Here is a 26,178-nt window from a genome sequence, read left to right on the forward strand (position 1 = left end):
CCAATTCTCTGTCAAGAAATTATGTATGTTTTTTGTATGTAAACACATTAAACTTGTTCTTTTGTTGTTGTTGTTGTTGTTGAGAAAGAATCTCACCCTGTTGCCCAGGCTGGAGTGCAGTGGCATGATCTCGGCTCACTGCAACCTTCACCTCCCGGGTTCAAGCAAGTCTCCTGCCTCAGCCTCCTGAGTAGCTGGGATTACAGATGCATGCCACCACACCCAGCTAATTTTTGTATTTTTGGTAAAGACAGGGTTTCACAATGTTGGTCACGCTGGTCTTGAACTCCTGACCTCGTGATCTACCCACCTTGGCCTCCCAAAGTGCTGGGATTACAGGCGTGAGCCACCATGCCTGGCCCTTTTTTTTTTTTTTTTTTTTGAGACGGAGTCTCGCTCTGTTGCCCAGAGCTGGAGTGCAGTGGCCAGATCTCAGCTCACTGCAAGCTCCGCCTCCCGGGTTCACGCCATTCTCCTGCCTCAGCCTCCTGAGTAGCTGGGACTACAGACGCCTGCCACCTCGCCCGGCTAGTGTTTTGTATTTTTTAGTAGAGACGGGGTTTCACTGTGTTAGCCAGGATGGTCTCTATCTCCTGACCTCGTGATCCGCCCGTCTCGGCCTCCCAAAGTGCTTGGATTACAAGCTTGAGCCACCGCGCCTGGCCCCCTTTTTTTTTTTTTCTGGGCTCACTGCAACCTCCGCCTCCCAGGTTCAAGTGATTCTCCTGCCTCAGTCTCCCAAGTGGCTGGGATTACAGGCCCATACCACCCGACGCAGCTAATTTTTGTATTTTTAGTAGAGACGGTGTTTCACCATTTTGGCCAGGCTGGTCTCGAACTCCTGACCTCGGGTGATCCACCCGCCTCAGCCTCCCAAAGTGCTGGGATTACAGGCGTAAGCCACCATGCCCAACCTTGTTCTTTATAATCTATTTGGGTCATGTTTTTTCTGACTATCCAATTACTATGAGCACATACAGTGATAACTCAAATACGACAGAAACAGTAGCAGAGGATGGGCACCCCGTGGCTCATGCCTGTAATCCCAGTACTTTTGGGAGGCCGAAGTGGGCAAATCACCTGAGGTCAGGAGTTCGAGACCAGCCTGGACAACATGGTGAAACCCCGTCTCTACTAAAAATAAAAAAATTAGCAAGGCATTGTGGCACACTCCTGTAATCCCAGCTACTTAGGAGGCTGAAGCAGGAGAATTGCTTGAATTCGGGAGGCGGAGGTTGCTGTGAGCTGAGATTTCACCGTTGTACCATAGTCTGGGCTACAGAGCGAAACTCCATCTCAAAAAAAAAAGAAACAGTAGCAGAGAATTTTAGTTCCTGAGGAGGGGCCCTTCCCTCAGCATGCTTTCTCTGTTATTTTGCCCTTGTCTTCTTACTCAAATGGAGCCACATCATTTTGCCACTTGGTTTTTTGTTTTGTTTTCGTTTTTGATTTTGTTTTTGAGATGAAGTCTGGCTCTGTCGCCCAGGCTGGAGTGCAGTGGTGCGATCTTGGCTCACTGCAAACTCCGCCTTCCGGGTTCATGCCATTCTCCTGCCTCAGCCTCCCTAGTAGCTGGGACTACAGGCGCCCACCACCACACCCAGCTAATTTTTTGTATTTTTAGTAAAGGTGGTGTTTCACCATGTTAGCCAGGATGGTCTCGATCTCCTGATCTCGTCATCTGCCCGCCTTGGCCTCCCAAAGTGCTGGGATTACAGGCATGAGCCAGCGCGCCCGGCCGCCACTTGTTTTTTTTTTGTTTTTGTTTTTTTGTTTTTTATTTTCGGTTTTCTTTACTTAGCAACATATCTTGGGCAAATTTCCAACATCATTAAAATCATGGTAGGAAACAATTTCTGCTTAAACCAAGATGATAACAGATTATCGTTAGAGACAGATTTAGGAACTTTAAACACAGCTGTTTAGTTTCAGTTTCTCGTTGTCTTAAGAGCAGAGCTTTTGCTCTTTTTAAAATAATCTCTATGCCTCACCCTCCCAACTCCTCACCTCCAGATTCCAGACCAGGCCCTGTCCTGTTCACGTTCTTCCATTCTGAGCTCAACAGGCCTCTGCCAGGCACCCCTTTCTCTTATAAGCAGAGCCTCACTATAGAAAATAAATGGTTTTTGGTCAGGCACAGTGGCTCACACCTGTAATCCCAGCAGTTTGGGAGGCCGAGGCAGGCGGATCACTTGAGGTCAGGAGTTCAAGACCAGCCTGGCCACCATGGCAGAACCCCGTCTCTACTAAAAATGCAAAAACTAGCCAGGCATGGTGGCAGGTGCCTGTAGTCCTGGCTACTCGGGAGACTGAGGCAGGGAGAATTACTTGAACCTGGGAGGTGGAGGTTGCAGTGAGCCCAGATCACACCACTGCACTCCAGCCTGGGCGATAGAGTGAGACTTCCATTTCCAAAAAAAAAAAATAAATAAAAGAAAGGGTTTTCTTCTTTGGTGTGTGTCAGCAGGACATGAAGTTCATCCTCTCCTCATTGAAGCCTTCTGAATTATTATCAGCCGTGCCTGGTAATACTGGCTTGGCAGAAAGAAAACTGACCCGGGGTGGAGGGGCAGAACTAGATTCGACTCTTCTAGCTCGGTTCCGCCTTTAACCAAGAGTCTCTTACTGGCCTGAGCCTGGTTTTCTTTCCTGTAAAATGGGGTGGGTGTAAGAAGCTTCGATTTAGGGGAATCACTAAGGTGCCTTGAGTTTGTTCATTTTCTAAGGGATATTCTGAAAGATATTTTTGCACCCTTTCCTCAGTTACAGAGAACTTCTTGCCCTGGATACCTTTTGGACTTATGTGCACTTGTTAATTAGTAGCATCAAGATGCTTTGTAACTGTGCATTGGTTTTTTCATCTGAGCACTTACCCGATGCTTTACCCAGTAGGTATAATTAACTTCATTTTATAGGCAGAGAAATGGAGACGGGACCGTCTGGGACAGATGTCACAGTCACCCTCAGAGTCTGGACCACCCAGTGGCAGCATGACTGGCAGCTTTCAGAAACAAATGTTATGTTTGCAGCTGTCCATCAGTTATTTAAAATTACAGTCTCTTATTTGCACTGTTGACAGCAAAGCAAGGACTTGCTTTAAGTCTATGTGGGCTCGGGATGTCCTGTGTTTTGTTTCCACCCCTTTCAGATAATGCTGAAGGAACCTTGCCTCCCTTCGTGTATTCATTCAAAACCCTTGAGCTGCAGTGTACACTGGCCTCTCCTGCAGGAATGCACACAGTAGGAGGACTAGACCTATCCGCACGCTATTTCAGCCACAGGAGTGGGGTGCCAAGCGGAGGTTTGGATGAGGTGCCGCGAGCCCTGAGAGCCCTGGGCTTTGCAGCAGAGGGCGAGCTTGTCCGAGGCTGCTTCTCAGGGAGGTGGCATCTGGAGAGAACTAGAACTCCCCCAGCAAACATGGACAGGAAAGGAATTTGAGCAGAAAGAGAAGCACATGCATGCACCATGGAGGAACGGGGCTGGGACTGGGTTGTCAGGGCCAATGCACCTGCAGCAGGGACAAGGGCAGGGTGGCACATGGGTCGGAGATGACTGAGGCCTCACCCTGCCAGGGGACCCCTCAGATCCTGCTTACCAATCTGTCAGATGTTACCTAACTTTGGATTGAATTGGAATTTTCAGAAAGTTGCCATAGTAAAGTGCAGTTATCATTTGACTGATTTGGACTCTCACACATGCATTTTTTTTTTTTTTTTTTTGACAGGCCACAATTGCTGGTTTGGAAGGATCCGGTGATATTGTGTCTGTTTCATGCACAGAAAATGAAATATTTTTCTTGAAAGGAGATAGGAACATTATAAGAATTTCAAGCAGGCCTGAAGGATTAACATCAATAGGTTTGTATTTATTATAAAATGTACCGTGTGTATGATGGGAAGTACTATACTCTGTTGTTTGTAATCACAGTTAATAATTGATCAGACTTACCATTGAGCCAGGCATGGTGGCTCACACCTGTAATCCCAGCACTTTGGGAGGCCAAGGTGGGTGGATCACTTGAGCTCAGGAGTTCAAGACCAACCTGGGCAACATGGTGAAACCCTGTCTCTACCAAAAATACAAAAAACTAGCCAGGTGTGTGCCTGTGGTCCCAGCTACTCGGGAGGCTGAGGTGGGAGGATCACTTGAGCCTGGGAGGCGAATGTTGCTGTGAGCTAAGATCGCACCACTGCACTCCAGCCTGGGTGACAGAGTGAGACCCCGTCTCAGAAACAAAACCAAAAACTTACCATGATTTTGCTAAACTATTGCAACTTTATTTGAACATGGAAGATTTGGAGGGTTTCCTCTGATTCTTTTTTTTGTTTGTTTGTTTGTTTTTTGAGACGGAGTTTCACTCTTCTTGCCCAGGCTGGAGTGTAATGACGCGATCTCGGCTCACCACAACCTCTGCCTCCTAGTTTCAAGCTATTCTCCTGCCTCAGTCTCCTGAGTAGCTGGGATTACAGGCATGCACCACTATGCCAGACTAATTTTGTGTTTTTAGTAGAGACAGGGTTTCTCCATGTTGGTCAGGCAGGTCTCGAACTCCTGACCTCAGGTGATCCGCCTACCTCAGCCTCCCAAAGTACTGGGATTACAGGCGTGAGCCCACCGCGCCTGGCCGCTCCTCTGATTGTTAAAAATAGTGTTTACACTACATTTCTTGAAAGTCACCTACTTTAGGGCTTACATCAGATAGTCTCACATTTAGTGGAGTTGCTTTCATGGTTGTGGAAGATGGGGAGATTGAGAAAGGAGGAAGGAAAAATCAGAAACCACTTTACTGATCCCTGATCTCCGTCTGAGACAGTATGTGGGATTAATGCTCCAAAAGACATAGATTTGCATGAAGTTTTAGAAGATTTAAATCCGTTATCTGGGACTTACCGTTTACCCTTAACTCAGTTCTTTCTTGTAGGATTGATTTTTCTCTGTGCTTTTGACACTTTTTGGTAATTCATACAAGCCCAAATTTTAATGAGCAAAGAATCCTAATATGTGTCCTCGTGCGGACATCCACACACTTTATATATTTGGGTTCCTCAGGGAACTTGTTCCTAATGGTGGCAACAACAGCCATGTGGGCCCCAGCACCCTCCTCCTCACTGCCATTACCTCTGAAGTCAGAGAGGGCAAATTGGGATGAATATTCCAAAACATAATTTGTATAAGAAGCGAATAAGCTCTGACTCTTGAGTTTATGAGCCCCTCAGACAGTGTCATCAGAGGGACAGTATGGCTTTCAGGAAGGGTGGTGACTTGGGGCCACCAGGCTAAGCTCTGGACCTCTGCTGCCCATAGAGCTTTCTGCAGTGATGAAGATGCTCTCATCTGCCCTGTCTGGTAGGCAGTCACTGTCCATGGGTGGCTGCTGAGTACTTGCAATATGGCAAATGCAGCTGAGGGATGAATTTTACATTTTGTTTAATTTTTTTTTTTTGAAATGGAGTCTTGCTCTGTCCACCAGGCTGGAGTGCAGTGGCGCAATCTCTGCTCACTGCAACCTCCACCTCCTGGGTTCAAGCAATTCTCCTGCCTCAGCCTCCTGAGTAGCTGGTATTACAGGTGTGCACCACCATACCAGGCTAATTTTTTATATTTTAGTAGAAATGGGGTTTCACCATGCACCATGTTGCCCAGGCTGGTCTCAAACTCCTGAGCTCAGGCAGTCCTCCCACCTTAGGCTCCCGAAGTGATGGGATTACAGGCATGAGCCACCATGTCCAGCTTAAGTGGCGCCCGCCACCACACCCAGCTAATTTTTTTGTATTTTTAGTAAAGATGGGGTTTCACCCTGTTAGCCAGGATAGTCTCGATCTCCTGACCTTGTGATCTGCTGACTCAGCCTCCCAAAGTGCTGGGATTACAGGCGCGAGCCACTGAGCCCGGCCCAATTTTGATCAATGTGAGTTTCAATAGTTACAAGTAGCTGGTGGCTGTCTGTTGGACAGGGCAGCTCTAGGCAAGATCCGCCATTAACTTATGTAATCTTCGACAAGTCGCTTCAGAGCAGAGTCCTGCCCCTCCAGTCTCCAGCGTACACTCCATTGCCTACAGTCTTCCCCTAACACATGCCCTCAATAGAATGTGCGTGCTTCAAGGGCAGGAATTCCTATGTCTCATGGACTGCCATGTCCCAGCAGCTAGCCCTATGTCTGGCACACAGAGGATCCCTGATAAAGAGAGGATGGCGAAGGGATCAAAGTGGGCTGTGGTCTTGTGTTGAGGGTACTGTAGCTGGAACTGCTCTGGCCTGGTGCCCTGTGGTGTCATGTTGCAGGAAGGATGAGTGCACTGCAGTAGTAAGCTCACTGGCCCTTGGTCTCGGGGACAGGGGACAGAGACTCACATGCCTGCTCTCACTCTGCTGTCTACTTGCCTTGATGCTGTGTGGTAATGGACTTCTCTGTCTTGAATTTGTTCTAATGGAAAATTACCTTTCCCTCTTTCAGGAAATTTAATTACAGCTACACATATATTTTCAAGTGCCCTTTGAGTAATCTTAAAGTATATTCAAGGCATAGTATAACTAAGCTGTTTTGTTATACACAGGCATCTCTCATTTATAAATACTTTGTAAATTAAAGTGAGAAATGCTGTATTCGTAGTATTTTTTTACTTTTTTTTTTTTTTTTTTTGAGACAGGTTTCACTCCGTCGTGCAGGCTGGAGTACAGTGGCATGATCTCAGCTCACTCCAACCTCCACGTCCCAGGCTCAAATGATTCTCCCACCTCAGCCTCCCAAGTGGCTGGAACTACAGGCATGCACCACCACACCCAGCTAATTTTTTGTATTGCGGTAGAGATGGGTTTTCACCATGTTGCCCAGGCTGGTCTTGAACTCCTGAGCTCAAGTGATCTCCCCACCTCAGCCTCCCAAAGTGCTGAGATTATAGGTGTGAACCACCACTCCTAACCTTTCCTTACTACTGAGTTGCTTTAAAAAGACAGCTATGGCAAATTATTTTACTGATTTTAATATATGAGCTTCTTGAAGAACAAAAACTATTTCTTAGACTCAATTGTGTGATTCTTTTAGTTTTGCTGGTTTCTATGAATTTAGAATCTTTCAGTTCTTTAGCCGGCTGGCGCCTATGTGACAACTGGTATTTAGGGCTAGCAAACCTGGATAAGTGCACATCAGCTCTCTCTTGGATCACTAGTGGTAAAACCAGACTCTTCTTTCTTAGTGAGAGATGGTCTGGAGATGTCTGGATGCTCAGAGCGAGTCCACGTGCAGCAAGCAGAGAAGCTACCAGGGGCCACAGTTTCTGAGACGAGGCTCAGAGGCTCTTCTGTGGCTAGCTCCGTGGCCAGTGAGCCAAGGAGCAGGAGCAGCTCGCTCAACTCCACCGACAGCAGCTCCGGGCTCCTGCCCCCTGGGCTCCAGGCCGCCCCTGAGCTGGGCAAAGGCAACCAGCCCCCCTCACAGAGATTCAACGCCATCAGCTCAGAGGACTTTGACCAGGAGCTTGTCGTGAAGCCTATCAAAGTGAAAAGGAAGAAGAAGAAGAAGAAGACAGGTACCCTCTGTAGCTGGCATACACCCACCTGGGGTGACAGGCTTTCCCAATTCTCTGGGAATCCCACTGCTAACTGAGTGAGCCCTGGCCCATTCATCCAAAAGAGAACACCTACGTTTCTTCCCCAAAGGAGTTTTACTGCAAAATACTTCACATTAACGGAAAATACACACACACATACACATATATACATACACACACACACACACACACACACACACAAAGGTCTAAATGATGACAGACCACCTGTGTATGCACCACCCTGCTTAAAGGGTCTCGGTTTTGTACTTTTCAATATTTATTTTTTATTATTTTATTTAGTTAGTTATTTATTTTGGCGACAGTTTCGCTCATCGCCCAGGCTGGAGTGCAATGGCGCGATCTCGGCTCACCGCAACCTCGCCTCCTGGGTTCAAGCAGTTCTCCTGCCTCAGCCTCCCGAGTAGCTGGGATTACAGGCGTGCACCACCATGCCCAGTGAATTTTGTATTTTTAGTAGAGACGGGGTTTCTCCATCTTGGTCAGGCTGGTCTCGAACTCCCAACCTCAGGTGATCCACCCGCCTCAGCCTCTCAAAATGCTAGGATTACAGGCGTGAGCCACTGTGCCTGGCATACTTTTCAATATTTACATTAAAATGTCGGGGCTGGGCACGGTGGCTCACACCTGTAATCCCAACACTTTAGGAGGCCCAGATGGGCGTCACGAGGTCAAGAGATCAGGACCATCCTGGCCAACATGGTGAAATCCCGTCTCTACTAAAAACACACAAATTAGCTGGGTGTGGTGGCGCGTGCTTGTAATCCCAGCCACTCGGGAGGCTGAGGCAGGAGAATCACTTGAACCCAGGAGGCAGAGGATGCAGTGAGCCGAGATCGGGCCACTGCACTCCAGCCTGGCAAGAGCGAGACTCTGTCTCAAAAAAAAAAAAAAAAAAAAAGGTTGGTTTATCCATGTATACCATTAATTAAACCAGAGATTCTGTGAGCCTGGGTGGAAAGTATTGGAAACCGAAAGATCTATGCTGGTAAATACATGGGACATTTTATGTTTAGTGTTGAATATGCTACCAAATATGGGATGTAACATTGAATTTTTTTCTTTTTTGTTTTCAACTTTTAAATACAGGGGTCCATGCTCAGGTTTGTTACATGGGTATATAGCAGCCAGGTAGTGAGCATGGTATGCAGTAGGTGGTTTTTGACCCATGCCGCCTCCTTTCCCGCTCTGGTGGTTCACAGTGTCTGTCCTTCCCATGTTTATGTCCGTACTTGCTCAATGTTTGGCTCCCACTTACAAGTCAGAACATGCAGTTGATTTTCTGTTCCTGCATTAATTTGCTTAGGATTATGGCCTGCAGTTTCATCCATATTGCTGTAAAGGACAAGATTTCATTCTTTATTTTTATTTATTTATTTATTTATTTATTGAAGACAGAGTTTCACTGTTGTCGCCCAGGCTAGAGTGCAGTGGCGCGATCTCAGCTCACTGCAACCTCCGCCTCCCAGGTTCAAGCAATTCTCTTGCCTCAGCCTCCCAAGTAGCTGTAGAGGTTTACCATGTTGGCCAGGCTGGTGTTGAACTCCTGACCTCAGGTGGCCCACCCGCCTCGGCCTCCCAAAGTGCTCAGATGGCTCACAAGCGAGAGCCACTGTGCCCAGCCTGGATGTCATTCTTTGTTATGGCTGTGTAACGCTGAATTTTTTAAACCTTTTACTCCTTGGTTTCTGTTCATCCTCTCTAGCTAAGATGACTGCAGCACTGAAGGAAATTTTATTAGATTTCTAAGCATTTTAATAATTATAAGGAATTGGTTTGTGACCCAGGTGAACATCTCAGTTTGTCCCCTGGTTTTTCTTTTTTTGTTGTTTTTGAGATGGAGTCTCGTTCTGTCACCCAGGCTGGAGTGCTGATGCAATCTCGGCTCACTGCAAGCTCCGCCTCCCGGGTTCACACCATTCTCCTGCCTCAGCCTCCCGAGTAGCTGGGACTACAGGCGCCTGCCACCGTGCCTGGCTAATTTTTTGTATTTTTAGTAGAGAGAGGATTTCACTGTGTTAGCCAGGGTGGTCTCGATCTCCTGACCTTGTGATCCGCCCGCCTCGGCCTCCCAAAGTGCTGAGATTACAGGCGTGAGCCACCGCGCCCGGCCTGTCCCCTGGTTTTTCTTAGCTGGCGTTTCTTGAGTGAGGCCTCAAACCCATGGGTTCGTTCAGTACTTGCATGCATGGAAAGCATCTCTTTGTTGGGATTATTTGTACTTAAGAGGTTTATTCTTCATTCACTAAATAATGTTTATTTAAAATATTTTTTCTTGAGCCAAAAATATGTGTGCGAATTAGTCTCTTACTAATCATATAGAACCGTGCCTTATTTTGAATGTTCTTATTCTGAATTAGAAGGTGGAAGCAGGAGCACCTGTCACAGCTCCCTGGAATCTACACCCTGCTCCGAATTTCCTGGGGACAGTCCCCAGTCGTTGAACACAGACTTGCTGTCAATGACCTCAAGTGTCCTGGGCAGTAGCATGGATCAGTTAAGTGCAGAGTCTCCAGACCTGGAAAGCGGCTTCAGTGGTGAAGTGAACGGTGTCCCACAGGAAAATACTGACCCCGAAACGTTTAATGTCCTGGAGGTGCCAGGATCTGCGCCTGATTCTCTGGCTGTGGAAGATGACATTAGAACTGAAATGCCACACTGTCACCATGCATATGGGCAGGAGCTGCTCAATGGAGTGAGGAAAGATGTGAGAGGCAGTGATGGCACGGGACTTGAAGATGAGCCTTGTCCTGCAGACGATGGACCACATAGCACACAGATACCCTTCCAAGAACAGCACAGCTCTCCTGGGGTGCAGAATGGGGAAGATGTCCAACCCATTGGCCCCCAAAGCACTTTTTGTGAAGCGCCCCTCCTGAACTCACTCACCGTGCCTTCCAGCCTCAGCTTGGCCCCAAGTGCTGGGCAGTGGCTACCTGGGACCGGAGCTGATGAAGGCAGCCCCGTGGAGCCCAGCCAAGAGCAGGACGTCCTAACCAGCATGGAGGCCTCTGGCCACCTCAGCACAAATCTCTGGCATGTTGGCACTGATGATGACACAGGTCAGAAAGAAACGCCCTTTTCTGAACGTGACTTGGGGAGTGTGGGAGGACAGTTGACTCCGGTCTCTGCCTTGGCGGCCAGCACTCCCAAGGCCTGGCTTGAGCAGCCTCCACGGGATCAGGCATTGACGTCCAGCGATGAGGAGGACATCTATGCCCACGGGCTTCCTTCTTCATCCTCAGAGGCAAGTGTGACAGAGCTCGGACCTAGTCGCTCCCAGCAGGACCTGAGCCGGCTGGGTGCAGATGATGCCGGGCTGCTCAAGCCAGATCAGGTATGTGGGTTCAGGTGGTGGAAACGTAGCTAAGGCTTCTTTCTTGAGGGGAATAATTGGCAAGACTGATTATTTTCCTTCTCATGGAAAGAAATCTATTCCTCCTGCAAAATCCAAAGGCCAACTCTGTTTTCAAATCTGGGTTTCGGGGGATTTCCAGCACAGGGACTATGATGGCTTGAGCTACTTCTGACCTGTTCTCCCCTGCTCAGTAACCTGCCTCCCCAACCAAGGTAGCATCTTGCTGTTTCCTCTGACCCCACAAGTGCAGGCTGGCAGAGGCACTTACTGTTAGCCATCATAGGGCAGGGCTGAATTGGCCTGGGGCCATCTCAGAAAACCAGTGGCTAGAGGACTGTCCACCCGTGGAGTAGAGAAAGCTCTGAGCAGTTTGGAGGCAGGGACTCTCCTGTCCTCCTCCTCAGACCCCTCCGAGGAACCATCTGCAAGAGCATGAGGCCATTTCCAGAACTGCTGTCTCCTCAACCTCCAAACAGTGGCTCCAAGGCTCTCCTGCAAGCTGTGCAGGAACAGTTCGGAGTAACCAGTCTTTGTAGGTCCACCCAGCACATGTAACTAGGAGATGACTTTTAACTATCCTTGAGCATTTTATATTAAAAGTGATTTTTTTTAAAGTGCCTGCTTCCCTTAGCAACTAATTACTACTAGATGTATTTGTTTCAAAACTAACTGTGTATTGTCATGTCTCCTACTAACTGGTGATGTGAGGTATGAATTATGGCTGTGCACTCACAGCCACATGTGCTTTCCATAGTGTACACTGGATTCTGTCAGTGCTAGCAGTGTGACGCGCGGTCAGTGCTCACCATGTGCAGGTGTCCTGCGAAGCACTTTACAGGTTTAACTCTTTTACTTCTCTACACACGAACTATAAAATAGGCACTGTCCTTGTCCCCATTTTACAGAGGAGAAAGTTGAAGCACAGAACAGCTGGACAGCTCGCACAAGGTCACATAGCGAGTGAAGGGCGGGCCCCAGGACCCCCTTGCTCACCCCGTGTGCTGTCATGCCTCAGAAGTGAAACGTGCTGTTTACTTGTTTTGAGACAAAATGCCATAAGGCTGGCTTTTTATTTATTTATTTTTTTGAGACAGGGTCTCACTGTGTCACCCAGGATGGAGCACAGTGGCATAATCATGGCTCATTGCCGCCTGAACCTCCCCAGGTTCCAGTGATCTACCTGCCTCAGCTTCCTGAATCGCTGGGACTACCGGCACATGCCACCACGCCCAGCTAATTTTTGTGTTTTTTTGTAGAGAAGGGGTTTTGACATATTGCCCAAGCTGGTCTCCAACTCCTGAGCTCAAGCAATCTGCCTTCCTCGGCCTCCCAAAGTGCTGGGATTACAGGCGTGAGCTGCTGTGCCCGGCCAAGGGTGGCCTTTTATTCAGTCATCCGGTATTTATCTTTTCAACCCAGTGGTTCTTGAGTGGCCTTGACTGTCAGCCTCTGTGATTGTGCTGGGGACCACAGTGCACATGGCACTAGTTGTGGAGTCCATCTTCCTGAGCCTCAGAGTCTTGAGGGGGAGCCAGGTATATGTTCACATCCTTGCAGTTGAGTGGGACTCAGATGAGGGTACTGAGCAAAGGGCAGGGCTGTGGGAAGTGCAAGCAGCATGGCCCCCTGATGTCTGGGCAGTAGCCAGGCAGACTGTCGGTGGGGTGGGGAATTGGAATTCTAGACTAGAAATTTAGGAAAGCCCTTACTTAGGTGACAGGGGTCCTGGCCCTTTGAGCCCCCAACTCTCTAACTTCCTCCCTTCCTCATCCTACTCCAGGTAGCTGGAAAGCCAAGAAATTTTATGGTGTGCTTTTATTTGGAGGTTGGGGGTAGAAGTAAGGCTTGCCATGGTGAGCAGGGCTGGATTGAGAAGAGTTGGGCACCATTTTCTTTGAAGTAGTTAACTTCTATGTGAGTATCTGTACAGATACATTTATTTTCTTTGCCTTTATTGAAAGTGTTAAAGTACAAAGACTTTATTTAGCTTTGATTTTTAAAAGAATTCTAGTAAGGTCAGGCACGGTGGCTCATGCCTGTAATCCCAGCACTTTGGAAAGCCAAGGTGGGTGAATTACCTGAGGTCAGGAGTTCGAGACCAGCCTGGCCAATATGGCAAAACCCCATCTCTACTAAAAATACAAAAATTAGCTGGGTGTGGTGGCAGACACCTGTAATCCCAAGTACTCGGGAGGCTGAGGCAGGAGAATTGCAAATTGCTTGAACCCAGGAGGCGGAGGTTGCAGTGAGCCAAGATTATGCCCCTGTACTCCAGCCTGGGCAACAAAGCCAGACTCTGTCTCAAAAAAGAAAACAAAGAAAATATGGTGGAAAAAAAAGACAGTGGTAGTGCCATATATCCAGTGCATCTGTAATAATTCGACTACCGAAAATTTACTTGCATCCAAATGTTGAAGAACCTGGCTCTTTGTGTAAGGTGAGGTATGCCTGCAGAATAAAAGCAGCTCCTTCAGGATGTGATGCTGTAAGCGTTACATTTGCAGAGGCGTTAGAACAGGAGAAAATGTCATCCAGGGACGCCAGGGAGTCTTTGTAGGGAGACAGCAGCACGCGTCTCAGAACGTTTGTAGTAGAGGGGTGTCCAAAGGTAGTAGGGGTTGGGGGGAGGGTTGACCTGGCTTCTTGCTGATCTTTTTTTACTATCTCGTGTTAATGATATCCTTTCGCCTTTCTTACTGACAATAGTAAGCCGAGTGTGGCTGTGTCCTCTGCCACAGAACTCACTGGCTCTGCCCTTGTTAGTTTGCAGAAAGCTGGATGGGCTACTCGGGTCCCGGCTATGGCATCCTCAGCTTGGTGGTCTCCGAGAAGTATATCTGGTGCCTGGACTACAAAGGCAGCCTGTTCTGCAGTGCGCTGCCGGGTGCCGGGCTGCGCTGGCAGAAGTTTGAAGATGCTGTCCAGCAGGTGGCAGTCTCACCCTCAGGTTCGCCTCCCCTCTCCCTGCTCCTGCTCCCTGTTTCTGCTCCCTGTTTCTGCTCCCTGCTCCTGCTCCCCGCCCCCGGGGGCAGACATCTTAGCACAGGGCTCCCCTGCAGCAGCTCTGGGCTCAGGCTGCCTCACCAGGTTTGCCTCTTCTGGAACGTTTAAGGGGGTTTTCTCCAAAGAACGTGAATTGCTTCATTGGATGTCAATTCATAGTGTAAATGGTGTTCAGTTTGAGTTTTTGTTTTCTTTATTAATTGCAATGGTAACCCCTGATCATATTTTTGTAAGCTAAACAAAAAGTTTGAAATTTGAGGGACTTTTTTAGGGATATTAATATACTAACTGTTTATAAAAATAGTATGTGTTTCTCTTTCTTAGTGTTGCTTTAAAGCAACCGAACTAACTAAGACAGGCCCATGGGTATGTTGGATATATTCCAATTATTTGGCTTCCTCTTTAGGAATTCTATTTTAATGGGCTCTCTGCTATGGGTGAACAATCTACTCCCTGACTCTAAAAGGAAAGTCCATTCATTCTTTCATGCTGCTGTTAGGCCATTGTTAGTGAATTGGAGCTGGTGTTTCCTGAACAAGGTTCTCCTGGGCTGGAAGATCTCCCTTATCTGCATGGAATCATTGGCTTGTTGTTTCCTTTTTTTTTTTTTTTTTTTTTTATTATACTTTAAGTTCTAGGGTACATGTGCATAACATGCAGATTTGTTACGTATGTATACCTGTGCCATGTTGGTGTGCTGCACCCATCAACTCGTCAGCACCCATCAACTCGTCGTTTACATCAGGTATAACTCCTGATGCAATCCCTCCCCCCTTCCCCCTCCCCATAATAGGCCCCGATGTGTGATGTTCCCCTTCCCGAGTCCAAGTGATCTCATTGTTCAGTTCCCACCTATGAGTGAGAACATGCGGTGTTTGGTTTTCTGTTCTTGCGATAGTTTGCTGAGAATGATGGTTTCCAGCTTCATCCATGTGTTTCTTAAAGTTGTGTTGGCCACGTTGATACCTGCGCCAGCAGGGGCACTTTTGCCTTGAAGCAGCCCGGTTTATTGTCAGGACGCTGGAATAGAAGTCAGACAAAGCCGAAGCCGAGTCTGTGGCTTGGGACCCGTCTGTCCTCTGTAACTTCAGTGTGTTTTGGGATGAATTTCCCTTAATTCTCCATGGTCTTTGTCACTGTTTAAAATATTAGTTTGTTCAGCGCTGTTTTGCTTGCTTGCTTTCACTGTTTGTTTGAAAAATATTTTTCTTTAGAGACTGGCTAACAACCCACTCCACAAGCTGGCATTACACAGTTGTGTGTTTTAATGCATTTCTTGTTGCTGTCATTTACCTTCAGGTTTGTCTCCTTGGCCTTTTAGACCGTTGGTTCTATTCCTGAGTACTTTAGTTACTTGTATTCCCAGGCCCCTTGGTCCCTCATTGTGCTAGCGGGAACTCTCCATCTCCATGAGATTCACGTGCTCAGTTAAGGTGTCCTTCAGGGCCCAGGCCCATGTCCTTGGTGGGCAGCAGAGCCCTTGTGCCAAGGGTACCACAGGCAGAGATGCCTGACAGGCCCTCTAGTCCAGCCCATCTGACACTCGGTGATCACTGGTGGCCCCTCACCTTGCCTGCGTTGGCCTGCACCAGGCCTCCAGCTGCAGCGCTGTCCTGCCTTCCCTTTCCTCTCTCTCCTCCGTCTCTTCATCAGAGTCCCCTGCACAGTGAAAATGGGCCAACTCAGTGCAAGTGTCTTCCTTCTGTGCATCTTTTCCATTCAGCTCATCCAGAACTGATCCCTCTCTCTGAATCCCTAAAGGACTTTTTCAGCCTCTCCTAGGGCACTAGTTGTGTCTCAGGATGTTTATTTGGAGACTTCTCAAACCTAATAATGTCATCAGTGTTCCTCATCCCATGTGAGGAGCACCTGTCATGTGCCCAGCTCTGTGGCCATGTGGTTGATCTGCTCCTGCCTCCAGTCTTTAGAGCAGCCCTGTGAGGTGGAGATGATACCCACTGCCCAGGAGGAAAGTGAAGCTTGGAGATGGACGGCGACATGGAGCCTGAAGCTGGGTGGTGGCCAAGGGCCCAAACCTGGGTCTGGTGGCCTCTTTCCCCACTTGGGGGGACAGAACAGGATGTGTTTTAGCAGTCTTTCTCCCTTCGATGCCCAGCATGAAGACTTTTGTATAGAAATATATTCTAATATTTATTGGATAGTGAATAGAATTTTTATTTCCATAGGAGCCCTTCTCTGGAAGATTGAACAGAAATCTAACCGGGCTTTTGCTTGTGGGAAAGTCACCATCAAGGGGAAGCGGCACTGGTACGAAGCCCTGCCCCAGGCAGTGTTTGTGGCCCTGAGCGATGACACCGCCTGGATCATCAGGACCAGTGGGGACTTATACTTGCAGACAGGTAACCGTGGGCCACGCTCAGGGGCCTGCCAGCTCTGCCATCACTGCCTCTGCTGCACCCTGCTTTGCTAGTAACATGCTTACAACAATCACTATGATTAAGAGGCTAAATCCATTTGAATTAAGACACTTCTGGGAACAGAGTATTTGCCATTTGGCATGTATTAGCAGTTTCCTGCATTGACACAAACTCAACCTGGGACAAAGTTAGGGCAAGAATGAATAGGAATATTTGGTGAGATACAGAAACAGAATCTTATTCTCCTATGGCCAACCACCGCATATCACGTATCCTACAATGTCAGATCTTAAGAGGAAAGAAGACAGAAGAAGGACATAAAATTCATTTCCCTCTTTAAGCTAAAGCTTAAGTGGCTGCATTTTTTTTTCAGCCATATCAAAGCCCAGCTTCTATATACATATTTACCTGTGTGCCAGGAAAAAACAAGAAGTAATTTGCTCTTTTTTATTTTGAGATGGAGTCTCACTCTCTTGTGCAGGCTGGAGTGCAGTGGTGCCATCTTGGCTCACTGCAACCTCTGCCTCCTGGGTTCAAGTGATCCTCCTGCCTCAGCTTCCTGATTACAAGTGCCCACCACCATGCCCAGCTAGTATTTTTGTATTTTTAGTAGAGATGGAGTTTAATCATGTCAACGAGGCTGGTCTTGAACTTCCGACCTGAAGTGATCTGCCTGCCTCAGCCTCCCAAAGTGCTGGGATTACAGGCATGAGCCACCACACCAGGCCATAATTTGCTCTAAATAGCAGTTCAGGCTGGGTGTGGTGGCTCATGCCTATAATCCCAACACTTTGGGAGGCCAAGACGAGCAAATCACCTGAGGTCAGGAGTTCAAGACCAGCCTGGCCAACATGGCAAAACTCCATCTCTACTTAAAAAAAAAAAAAAAAAATTAACTGGGCATGGTGGCGCGTGCCTGTAGTCCCAGCTACTTGGGAGGCTGAGGCACAGGAATCACTTGAACCCAGGAGGCGGAGCTTGCAGTGAGCTGAGATCACACCACTGCACTGCAGCCTGGTGACAGAGCGAGACTCCATCTCAAAACAAAACGAAATAAAAATAGCAGTTCAGCAAGTCACAGGAAGCTGCCCTCAGGGAAGTTTTTAGCTGATGGAAGGGCACAGGGGGACTTGCTTATTAAAAATAAGCTGTAATGACAGTTAGTGTTTACTGTCAGCAGAATGGGAGAGGATCTTCCACCAGCAGTGTGATTTATCAGTATCTGGAAGAACCGTGGGGCAGGAGTTATCATCAGTTGTCCAGAGGCCATGTTGGATTTATGTAAAGATCAGTCTTCCAGGCGTTGAATATTGCTGATTCCAGGAGAATGTTGTTGTTTTGAGATGGAGTCTTGCTGTGTCGCCCAGGCTGGAGTGTAGTGGCACAATTTCAGCTCCCTGCAACCTCCACCTCCTGTGTTCAAGCGATTCTCCTACCTCAGCCTCTCAAGTAGCTGGGACTACAGGCATGTGCCACCATACCCAGCTCATTTTTGTATGTTTAGTAGAGGCGGGGTTTCACTATGTTGGCCAATCTGGTCTTGAACTCCTGACCTTGTGATCTGCCCTCCTCGGCCTCCCAAAGTGCTGGCATTACAGGTGTGAGCCACCACGCCCGGCCTCAGGAGCATGTTTTAATCTCTGCTGTGAGTCGTCAGCTAGGGATGAGTCTTCAGGTTGAAGTGCTTGCACAGCTGGCTCTCTCCTAGGTGTGTAAGAACCTCCAGCCTGGGTGCGCAGCCTTGCTGGCTTCATAGGCCATATGCTGGCCCAGGTCTCTCCAGCCTAGTTCCTGTGTCTTTCTTTAAATGAAAGTAGCTCTGGCAAGGCACATGCACATCTAAGCTGCCAGGACATTTGAGCTTTGGTCATGGGGGAGACAGGAGGTGCTTCTAGCCTGGGGGTGAGGAGCGCGTGACCTCTTAACCAGTAGTGCTAGAGGAATCACCAGGACAGTGGTTTCACAATAGCCGGCCCCACCCAGACCTGTTGGGTTAGGTGCAGTCCCTCTGGGGACTGCTCGGGAATGTGTCTGTAAGAAGTCCTGCAGGTGATTCCCACCTAGTTGAGTGGAAGGAAAGATCACCCATGGACTGCAATACCATAGGTGCGTCTGTGATTAGTCACGGAGCATATTTGAGTACTGAGACCTAATTGCAGGCCTAAGGTCAAGGAATATAGGTTTGTAGGCGACAGTTGGTCTGTCTGCTCTCCTGGGAATAGCCTTTGAGCTCATTTAGACATACTTTATTGACAGGCCACAAGGAGGCAAGGGAAGAGCCCTGGACAGGGAGCCAGGGACCCTGAGTTTTGGCCTGCCACTGCCTTGCAGTTTGACAGACCTCAGATTTCATCTGGGAAGTTCGGGGTTTCATTTTATTAATGGAACCTCGCACCCAGTCAGAGCAGAGGGGAGCCGCCATGCTGGAACTCTCTGCAGGGATGGCTGCAGGCCTCAGGTCCCTGCTGACTCCAGCAGCTCTGCAGCCCTCTGCCTGGAAGAGCTGCTCTGCCCTGCAACCTCTGGGCCTCCATCTGGCCACTCTCCTGCTCTTGGCTTTTGTGTTCTTCTCTTAGAACTTCTTAAGCTACATTGGGACACCAGATAATTCTGAATTGTTCAATTTTCAAAGAGCGTCTAAAGCTGCTTTCAGATAGATGTTACATTTAGGCAGAATTTAACCACTTTATGTTGACTAAACTTGACAACGAGAAAGCAGCTGGACAGGGCAGCTCCTGCCTGCAATCCCAGCACTTTGGGAGGCTGAGGTGGGAGGATCTCTTGAGCCCAGGAGTTTGAGATCAGCCTGGGCAACATAGAGAGGCCCTGTCTATATTTTTAATTAATTAACTAAGTTTTTTTTAAAGCACTCACCATGAAAGAACATAGCAAAATACCGAAAAAGGAAAAATAAGCCAATAACCCAGTCAAAATGAAGTGTGGAGTTCTGACTGTGTGTCTTTGGGGCTTCTTCCCATCTTCCTGGCAGGTCTGAGTGTGGATCGCCCTTGTGCCAGAGCCGTAAAGGTGGACTGTCCCTACCCGCTGTCCCAGATCACAGCCCGGAACAATGTGGTGTGGGCGCTGACAGAGCAGAGGGCCCTCCTGTACCGGGAGGGCGTGAGCAGCTTCTGTCCAGAAGGCGAGCAGTGGAAGTGTGACATCGTCAGGTACTGGTGGGCCGGAGACTCCTTTCACGTCGTGCTTGTCCTACCCTTCGTTCTTGTCCACTTGACACCACAAGGCACCACAAGGCTGTTCCCTGGGAGGCAGTACCCACAGACTCCATAGCTATAGGCTAAGCTTGAATCTCTGCCTAGTTCTGACCAGCAAACTGGACGTTGAGGCAGGGCTCAATTTTTAAAAATGCTGCTGCCCTCTGTGCAGCCCTGAGCATCATAGCGTCATGAGTCTGTCATGACAGTCTCTACTCAGAACTACTAGTCAGGTAGTTCCTGTTTAGTGTCTGTGACGGCTTATGTCCAAATATTTTTCTTTATTTTCATGCTAATCAATTGAAGTTGATCTCTGAACTGTAACTTTTTTTTTTTTTTGGATACAGGTTCTCACTCTGTCACCCAGGCTGGGGTGCAGTGCCACAATCACGGCTCACTGCAGCCTCGACCTCCAGTGATCCTCCTGCCTCAGCCTCCCAAGTAGCTGGGACTACAGGCATGTGCCACCATGCCTAGCTAATTTTTGTATTTTTTGTAGAGACGGGTTTTGGGTTTTCATCATGTTGCCCAGACTCATCTCGAACTCTTGGGCTCAAGCAATTCTCCTGCCTCGGCCTCCCAAAGTGCTGGGATTACAGACATAAGCCACTGCACCTGGCCCGATCTCTGAACTGTAATTTATTAAGCTTTTTTTTTTTTTAACCATTCAAGATGTTATAGAACTGCCATCAGATCATTTTACTAATATGGAAGTATTAATAGTCCTTCAAAAAACTAGATTAGGATATTCTTGGTTTGAATTTAGCAAACCAATAAACTTTCAGTGAATACCTGTTAAGAACCAGAATGGTCCAGGTGTGGTGGCTCACGCCTGTAATCCCAGCACTTTGGGAGGCTGAGGCGGGCGGATCGCGAGGTCGGGAGTTCAAGATCAGCCTGACCAACATAGTGAAACCCCGTTTCTATTAAAAAATACAAAAATTAGCCAGGCATGGTGACATGTCCCTGTAATCCCAGCTACTCAGGAGGCTGAGGCAGGAGAATCACTTGAACCCGGGAGGCGGGGGTTGCAGAGAGCCGAGATCGCCCCATTGCACACCAGCCTGGGCAACAGAGCAAGACTCCATCTCAAAAAACAAAAAACACACAAACAAAAAAAGCTACAACAACAACAAAAAAGCCAGAATGGTGCTAGGGGCTGGGTGCGCCAAGAGGGCTGAGACTGGCCCTGCTCTCACCACTTGCAGGTCTCATGGGGGGCCCCGTGCATGAATGGACACCCATTAGCACAGATGGCCCTAAACAGGAGCGTGCAGCACTGAGGGAACCATGAACTCCATGCAGAGGCTAGGAAGGCGGCCTGCAGAGTGGACCCACAGCTAAGCCTTGAAGTTGATGAGGACTTCCCTGTGTGGCAGGAGGGGAGGGCGTCCCCAGCAGAGAGGGCAGTGTCCGCCTAGGCCCCGCTGCACAGAATAGCCTGGCACATCGGGGGAGTTTACACTCACTCCCTTGGTGAGGGAGGGAGTAGAGAGATGAAGGCGCTCAGGGGCCTTGGATTCCTTTTGTGCCTACTCACTTTTTTCTTAGGTTATTTTCTCTCTGAAGAGTGTTCCCGGCCATTCTGGGTCATCAGTGTGTCTTTCAAAAGCTGCCACCCACTTGAACCGTGTATCTTGCACAGTAATTTAACTCAGACTTAAACTTCCTTCCCTGGTACTTGATGATCCGCTCCAGGGTCACATCTCTTCTCCCAGCCATGCCTGCTGGGAGACCCTGGATGTCCGCAGTCCAGACACGCTGGGCACTCTGCCTGTGGGTGCTGACCCCCTGTTCTCCTCCTCATTTTCAGCGAAAGGCAAGCTTTAGAACCCGTCTGCATAACACTCGGGGATCAGCAGACTCTCTGGGCCCTGGACATCCATGGGAACCTGTGGTTCAGAACTGGCATTGTTTCCAAGACGCCCCAAGGAGATGACGACCATTGGTGGCAAGTAGGTGTTCAGCTCTGGGCCGCGTGCTGAGGTCTCCCTGACCTTTTCTGCTCCCTTTTCTTACCTCTCTCTTTTCCTTAAAGATACTGGATTAAATTTAAAATGTTCACTTTTTGTTTGTTTTTTGTTTGTTTTGAAACAAGATCTCCTTCCGTCACCCAGGCGGAAGTTCAGTGGTGCAGTCACAGCTCACTGCAGTCTTGACTTCCTGGGCTCAGGTGATTCTCCCACCTCAGCCTCCCAGGTAGCTGGGACTACAGGCATGTGCCAGCACGCCCGGCTAGTGTTTTGTAGAGACAGGGTTTTGGCATGTTGCCCAGACTGGTCTCAAACTCCTGAGCTCAAGAAATCCACCCAGACTGGGCACAGTGGCTCATGCTGTAATCTCAGCAATTTGAGAGGCCAAGGCAGGCAGATCACTCGATTCCAGGAGTTCAAAGCCAGCCTGGGCAACATGGTGAAACCCTGTCTCTACCAAAAATACAAAAATTAGTTGGGCATGGTGGCACACCCTGTTGGTCCCAAGTACTTGGGAGGCCGAGGTGGGAGACTGGTTTGAGCCCAGGAGACAAAGATTTCAGCCAAGATCACACCACCATACTCCAACCTGGGCAACAGAGCTAGACCCTGTCAAAAAAAAAGAGAGAGAGAGAGAGAGAAATCCGCCCGCTCTGCCTCCCAGTGTGCTGGGATTACAGGTGGAGCCACCACTCCCAACCAATAGTATTCACTTTTTCTATCTGATGGATTAGACTTTGCTGGGTTTGAGTACATTAGAAACATCAAGGACTTTTCATCATAGGAAATAATTTGCAAAACTCTTTGAGTAAATAATGATCTTGGCCGGGCGCGGTGGCTCACGCCTGTAATCCCAGCACTTTGGGAGGCCGAGGCCAGCGGATCACAAAGTCAGGAGATTGAGACCATCCTGGCTAACATGGTGAAACCCCGTCTCTACTAAAAATACAAAAAATTAGCCGGGCGTGGTAGCGGAGGCCTGTAGTCCTAGCTACTCGGGAGGCTGAGGCAGGAGACTGGCGTGAACCCGGGAGGCAGAGCTTGCAGTGAGCCAAGATCACGCCACTGCACTCCAGCCTGAGCAACAAAGCGAGACTCCATCTCAAAAAAAAAAAAAAATCGTATTTATTTTGATATTATTTATAAATTTATTATAGGCTAAATAAACCCAGTGACATCCATTTGAAGACGTAGGTAATAATGATGTTTAATTATGAATAAATGTGCTAATAAAAGAGCCCAGACAATAGGTTTGACAGTCCAACCCAGAATTAAAATTGAGCTATCTCTGCTTATTCAGAAGGCCTCTAAGTAAATGATATTTCAGCAAAGAAAGGAGAATTTCCCACGTGCTTCCAGAAAAGGAAACACTTTAAGAAACAGGATGAGGGTATAATCAAGCTCACTTTGTGTGATTTGGTCCCAGCGAGAGTGCCTAGAATGAATCTCTTTTCTTTTTCTTTTCTTTTTTTCTGGGGCAGGGTTGCACTCTTTTGCCCACGCTGGAGTGGTGGCAGGATCAGGACCCACCTCAGCCTCCCAAGTAGCTGGGACCTCAGGCACATGCCACCATGCCCGGCTAATTATTTTGGTAGAGACAAGGTCTTGCTGTTACCCAGGCTGGTCTCGAACTCCTTGGCTCAAGCAGTCCTCCCACCTTGACCTCCCAAAGCACTGGGATTACAGGCGTGAACCACTACCCTCGGCCCTAGAATGGATTTTCAAAGGAGTGTCTACTTTCTCCATCTTTGGTATAGTTGAGTGTTGCTCCCGCAGCCTGCCACTGTGGTAGTAAGATTGCACTGATAGTCCATGGTCATGAAATATTTGATGTTTCTTTTTTTTTTCTTTGAGACGGAGTCTTGCTCTGTCACCCAGGCTGGAGTGCAATGGCATAATCTCAACTCACTGCAACCTCTACCTCCCGGGTTCAAGCGTTTCTCCTGCCTCAGCCTCCCGAGTAGCTGGGACTACAGGCACCCGCCACCACGCCCAGCTAATTTGTGTACTTTTGGTAGAGACAGGGTTTCACCATGTTGGCCAGGTTGGTCTCAATCTCTTGACCTTGTGATCTGCCTGCCTCAGCCTCCCAAAGTGCTGGGATTATGGCGTGAACCACTGCACCCGGCCAATATTTGATGTTTCTTAAGTATCTCGTCCCATTGTTTTGTGTTTTATTGTCACCTCAGACTTGCTTTGTTGATGGCTTGTCTTGCATTGACTGCTCTGAGGTCTCTTTCAGATGAGAATGTAGAAAAATGAATTGTGTTTGCTCTTTGGTAAAATGTGTATTGTATATAATATGTTCATTGTATGCAGATGTATCTAGTTTTATATACTAGGTAATATTTGATAGTTATGCAAATGATTTAAAAATACATTTTGTGCACTTGAAACCATATATATACATATACATGTACAAATATACATATATGTATTTTTGTAGAGACAGGGTTTCACCATGTTGGCAGGCTGGTCTGGAACTCCTGACCTCAAGTAATCCACCTGCCTCAGCCTCCCAAAGTGCTGGGATTACAGGCGTGAGCCACTGTGCCCAACCGGGAGTAATGGTTTATTACATTTATGCCAGTGATGTTCTATGTAATCAAACCCAGCAGAGCAGAAATGTGGGTGAACATGATGGAGAATCAGATGTTCACTCACAAAGAACTTGCCCTACATCAAGCTGTTCGAGAAGAGAGGAGCTTCCTGGAGGGAGGGCTGGTTGGAGAAATGTCTGAGGTGTGTGAATGCTTTCAGGAATGTTACAGAAGCAAGCTACCCTTCTGAGCTAGGGTTACAGTCTAGATACCCAGGACGGTCCTAGTTGATGCTGTTGCCCTGCAGTAATTATTAGTAGTCCCAATTCAGATCATAAATAAGTTCATCACAGCCTTGCATGGTGGCTCACACCTGTAATCCCAGCACTTTGGGAGGCTGAGGCGGGCGGATCACCTGAGGTCAGGAGTTCGAGACCAGCCTGGCCAACATGGCAAAACCCCATCTTTACTAAAAATATAAAAAATTAGCTGGGTGCGGTGGTGTGCACCTGTAGTCCCAGCTCCTCGGGAGGCTGAGGCAGGAGAATCTCTTGAACCCAGGAGGCGGAGGTTGCGGTGAGCCAAAATTGTGCCACTGCACTCCAGCCTGGGTGGCAGAGTAAGACTGTGTCTCCAAAAAAAAAAAATAGTTCATCACTCTACTTGTGATACCTTTTTAAATGCATATTATGTTTCTAAGTACCGTATACCGTTGTCCATTGGAAATACCTGATTTAAAAGCAAAATTAAAGCCAAGCATAGTGGTTCATGCCGGTAATCCCAACACTTTGGGAGGCCAAGGCAGGGAGATCTCTGGAGCCGAGAAGTTCAAGACCAGCCTGGGCAACATAGGGAGACCTGTCTCTACAAAAAAAATAAAAATTGGCTACATGTGGTGGCATTCGCCTGTGTTTGGGAGGCTGAGGCGGGAGGATTGCTTGATCATGGAAGTCAGGGATGAGTATGATTGTGCCACTGCACTCCACCCTGGATGCCAGAGCAAGACTGTCTCAGAAAAGATGGCAAAATTCTTCTTTCTCACTCTGATTAGAATGAAAGTCTTCTCACAAGGGGTGTAAGGGGGTGATACTTAATCACAAAAGTAATACATGCTTGTAACAGATCCATGTGTGTAAAATGCGAATATATTCTTCCATACCTTTAAATCCAACCCTACAAAGGAGCTGGAGTTAGAGTTAGCAGTTTGATGGCATCCTGCCACGTTTTTTTGGTCCTTTCACAAGCGCACATGTGCACATTTGTGTTTGGATGGTCATCTTGTTACTGGAAATGCAGAGGTGTGGACCTGGGCTAGAACCTTCCCTCAAGGCAGAGAGTCTACACTTGTAACTGCTCTGACAGCAGGGCTTTTGTCTGTCTCCTCCTTCCAGGTGAGCATCACGGACTATGTGGTGTTTGACCAGTGCAGCTTATTTCAGACGATAATCCATGCCACTCACTCGGTGGCCACAGCTGCCCAAGCCCCTGTAGAGAAGGTGGCAGATAAGCTGCGCATGGCGTTTTGGTCCCAGCAGCTTCAGTGCCAGCCAAGCCTTCTCGGGGTCAATAACAGTGGTGTCTGGATCTCCTCGGGCAAGAATGAATTCCACGTCGCTAAGGGAAGTCTCATAGGTGGGTGAATTGCTGTAATTTTCACACTGGCTTTATAGGCAGCTGCACTTCAAAGCCAACATTTAAATAGAAGCTTTAAGATCTCAACTTGAAAACACAGTTTAGTGCCAGCGGTATGAAGTGTCTAGTGAAGGCACTCTGCTTTGTGATCAGTTTCTCTGCTTTTTAAAAAATCCGTCATTCCTAAAACTTGGATCCCTGTGTCTGGATAGTGGGGAAACCTTCTATGACGTAAGAAAAGCAAATGGAGTCATTTTTATGTTAACAATTTCACATTTTAAATGAAAAAGTCCACCCAAACCTAGTGAGAAAGAATGGTCCATTTCCTGGAGGGAAAGTGATCGCCACTGTTGGAAATGCAGGGCTCTGGCCAGGTCTGGGAATAAAGATGCCAGTCCACACATCCTGGGGTTCGTTTCTATGAGTGAACCCCTTGCTTTTCTCCAGCCCTCTCCCTGCTGCATGGCCTCCATGACCCTGGGCTGGATGTGGCTCTGCCTGGCAGTATTC

The 26,178-nt window shown here is 48.1% G+C and overlaps 1 protein-coding gene across 7 annotated transcripts in view; it reads left to right on the plus strand.

Annotated features, from left to right (window-relative positions):
* TECPR2 (tectonin beta-propeller repeat containing 2) overlaps positions 1-26,178 on the plus strand; it is a 137,946-nt gene that overhangs the window by 62,545 nt on the left and 49,223 nt on the right. For 6 of the 7 annotated variants that reach the window (XM_045397017.3, XM_073998287.1, XM_045397019.3 and 3 more), the window contains 8 exons: positions 3,728-3,860; positions 7,198-7,530; positions 9,930-10,906; positions 13,691-13,874; positions 16,117-16,290; positions 19,298-19,478; positions 21,337-21,478; positions 25,428-25,668. In XM_045397017.3, coding sequence (XP_045252952.1) covers positions 3,728-3,860; positions 7,198-7,530; positions 9,930-10,906; positions 13,691-13,874; positions 16,117-16,290; positions 19,298-19,478; positions 21,337-21,478; positions 25,428-25,668 — 2,365 coding nt within the window. The remainder of the gene's footprint in view (positions 1-3,727; positions 3,861-7,197; positions 7,531-9,929; positions 10,907-13,690; positions 13,875-16,116; positions 16,291-19,297; positions 19,479-21,336; positions 21,479-25,427; positions 25,669-26,178) is intronic. The other variant, XR_012416151.1, reaches the window with a different exon arrangement.

Source organism: Macaca fascicularis, chromosome 7 (genome assembly GCF_037993035.2).
Source record: "Macaca fascicularis isolate 582-1 chromosome 7, T2T-MFA8v1.1".
Taxonomy (NCBI): domain Eukaryota; kingdom Metazoa; phylum Chordata; class Mammalia; order Primates; family Cercopithecidae; genus Macaca; species Macaca fascicularis.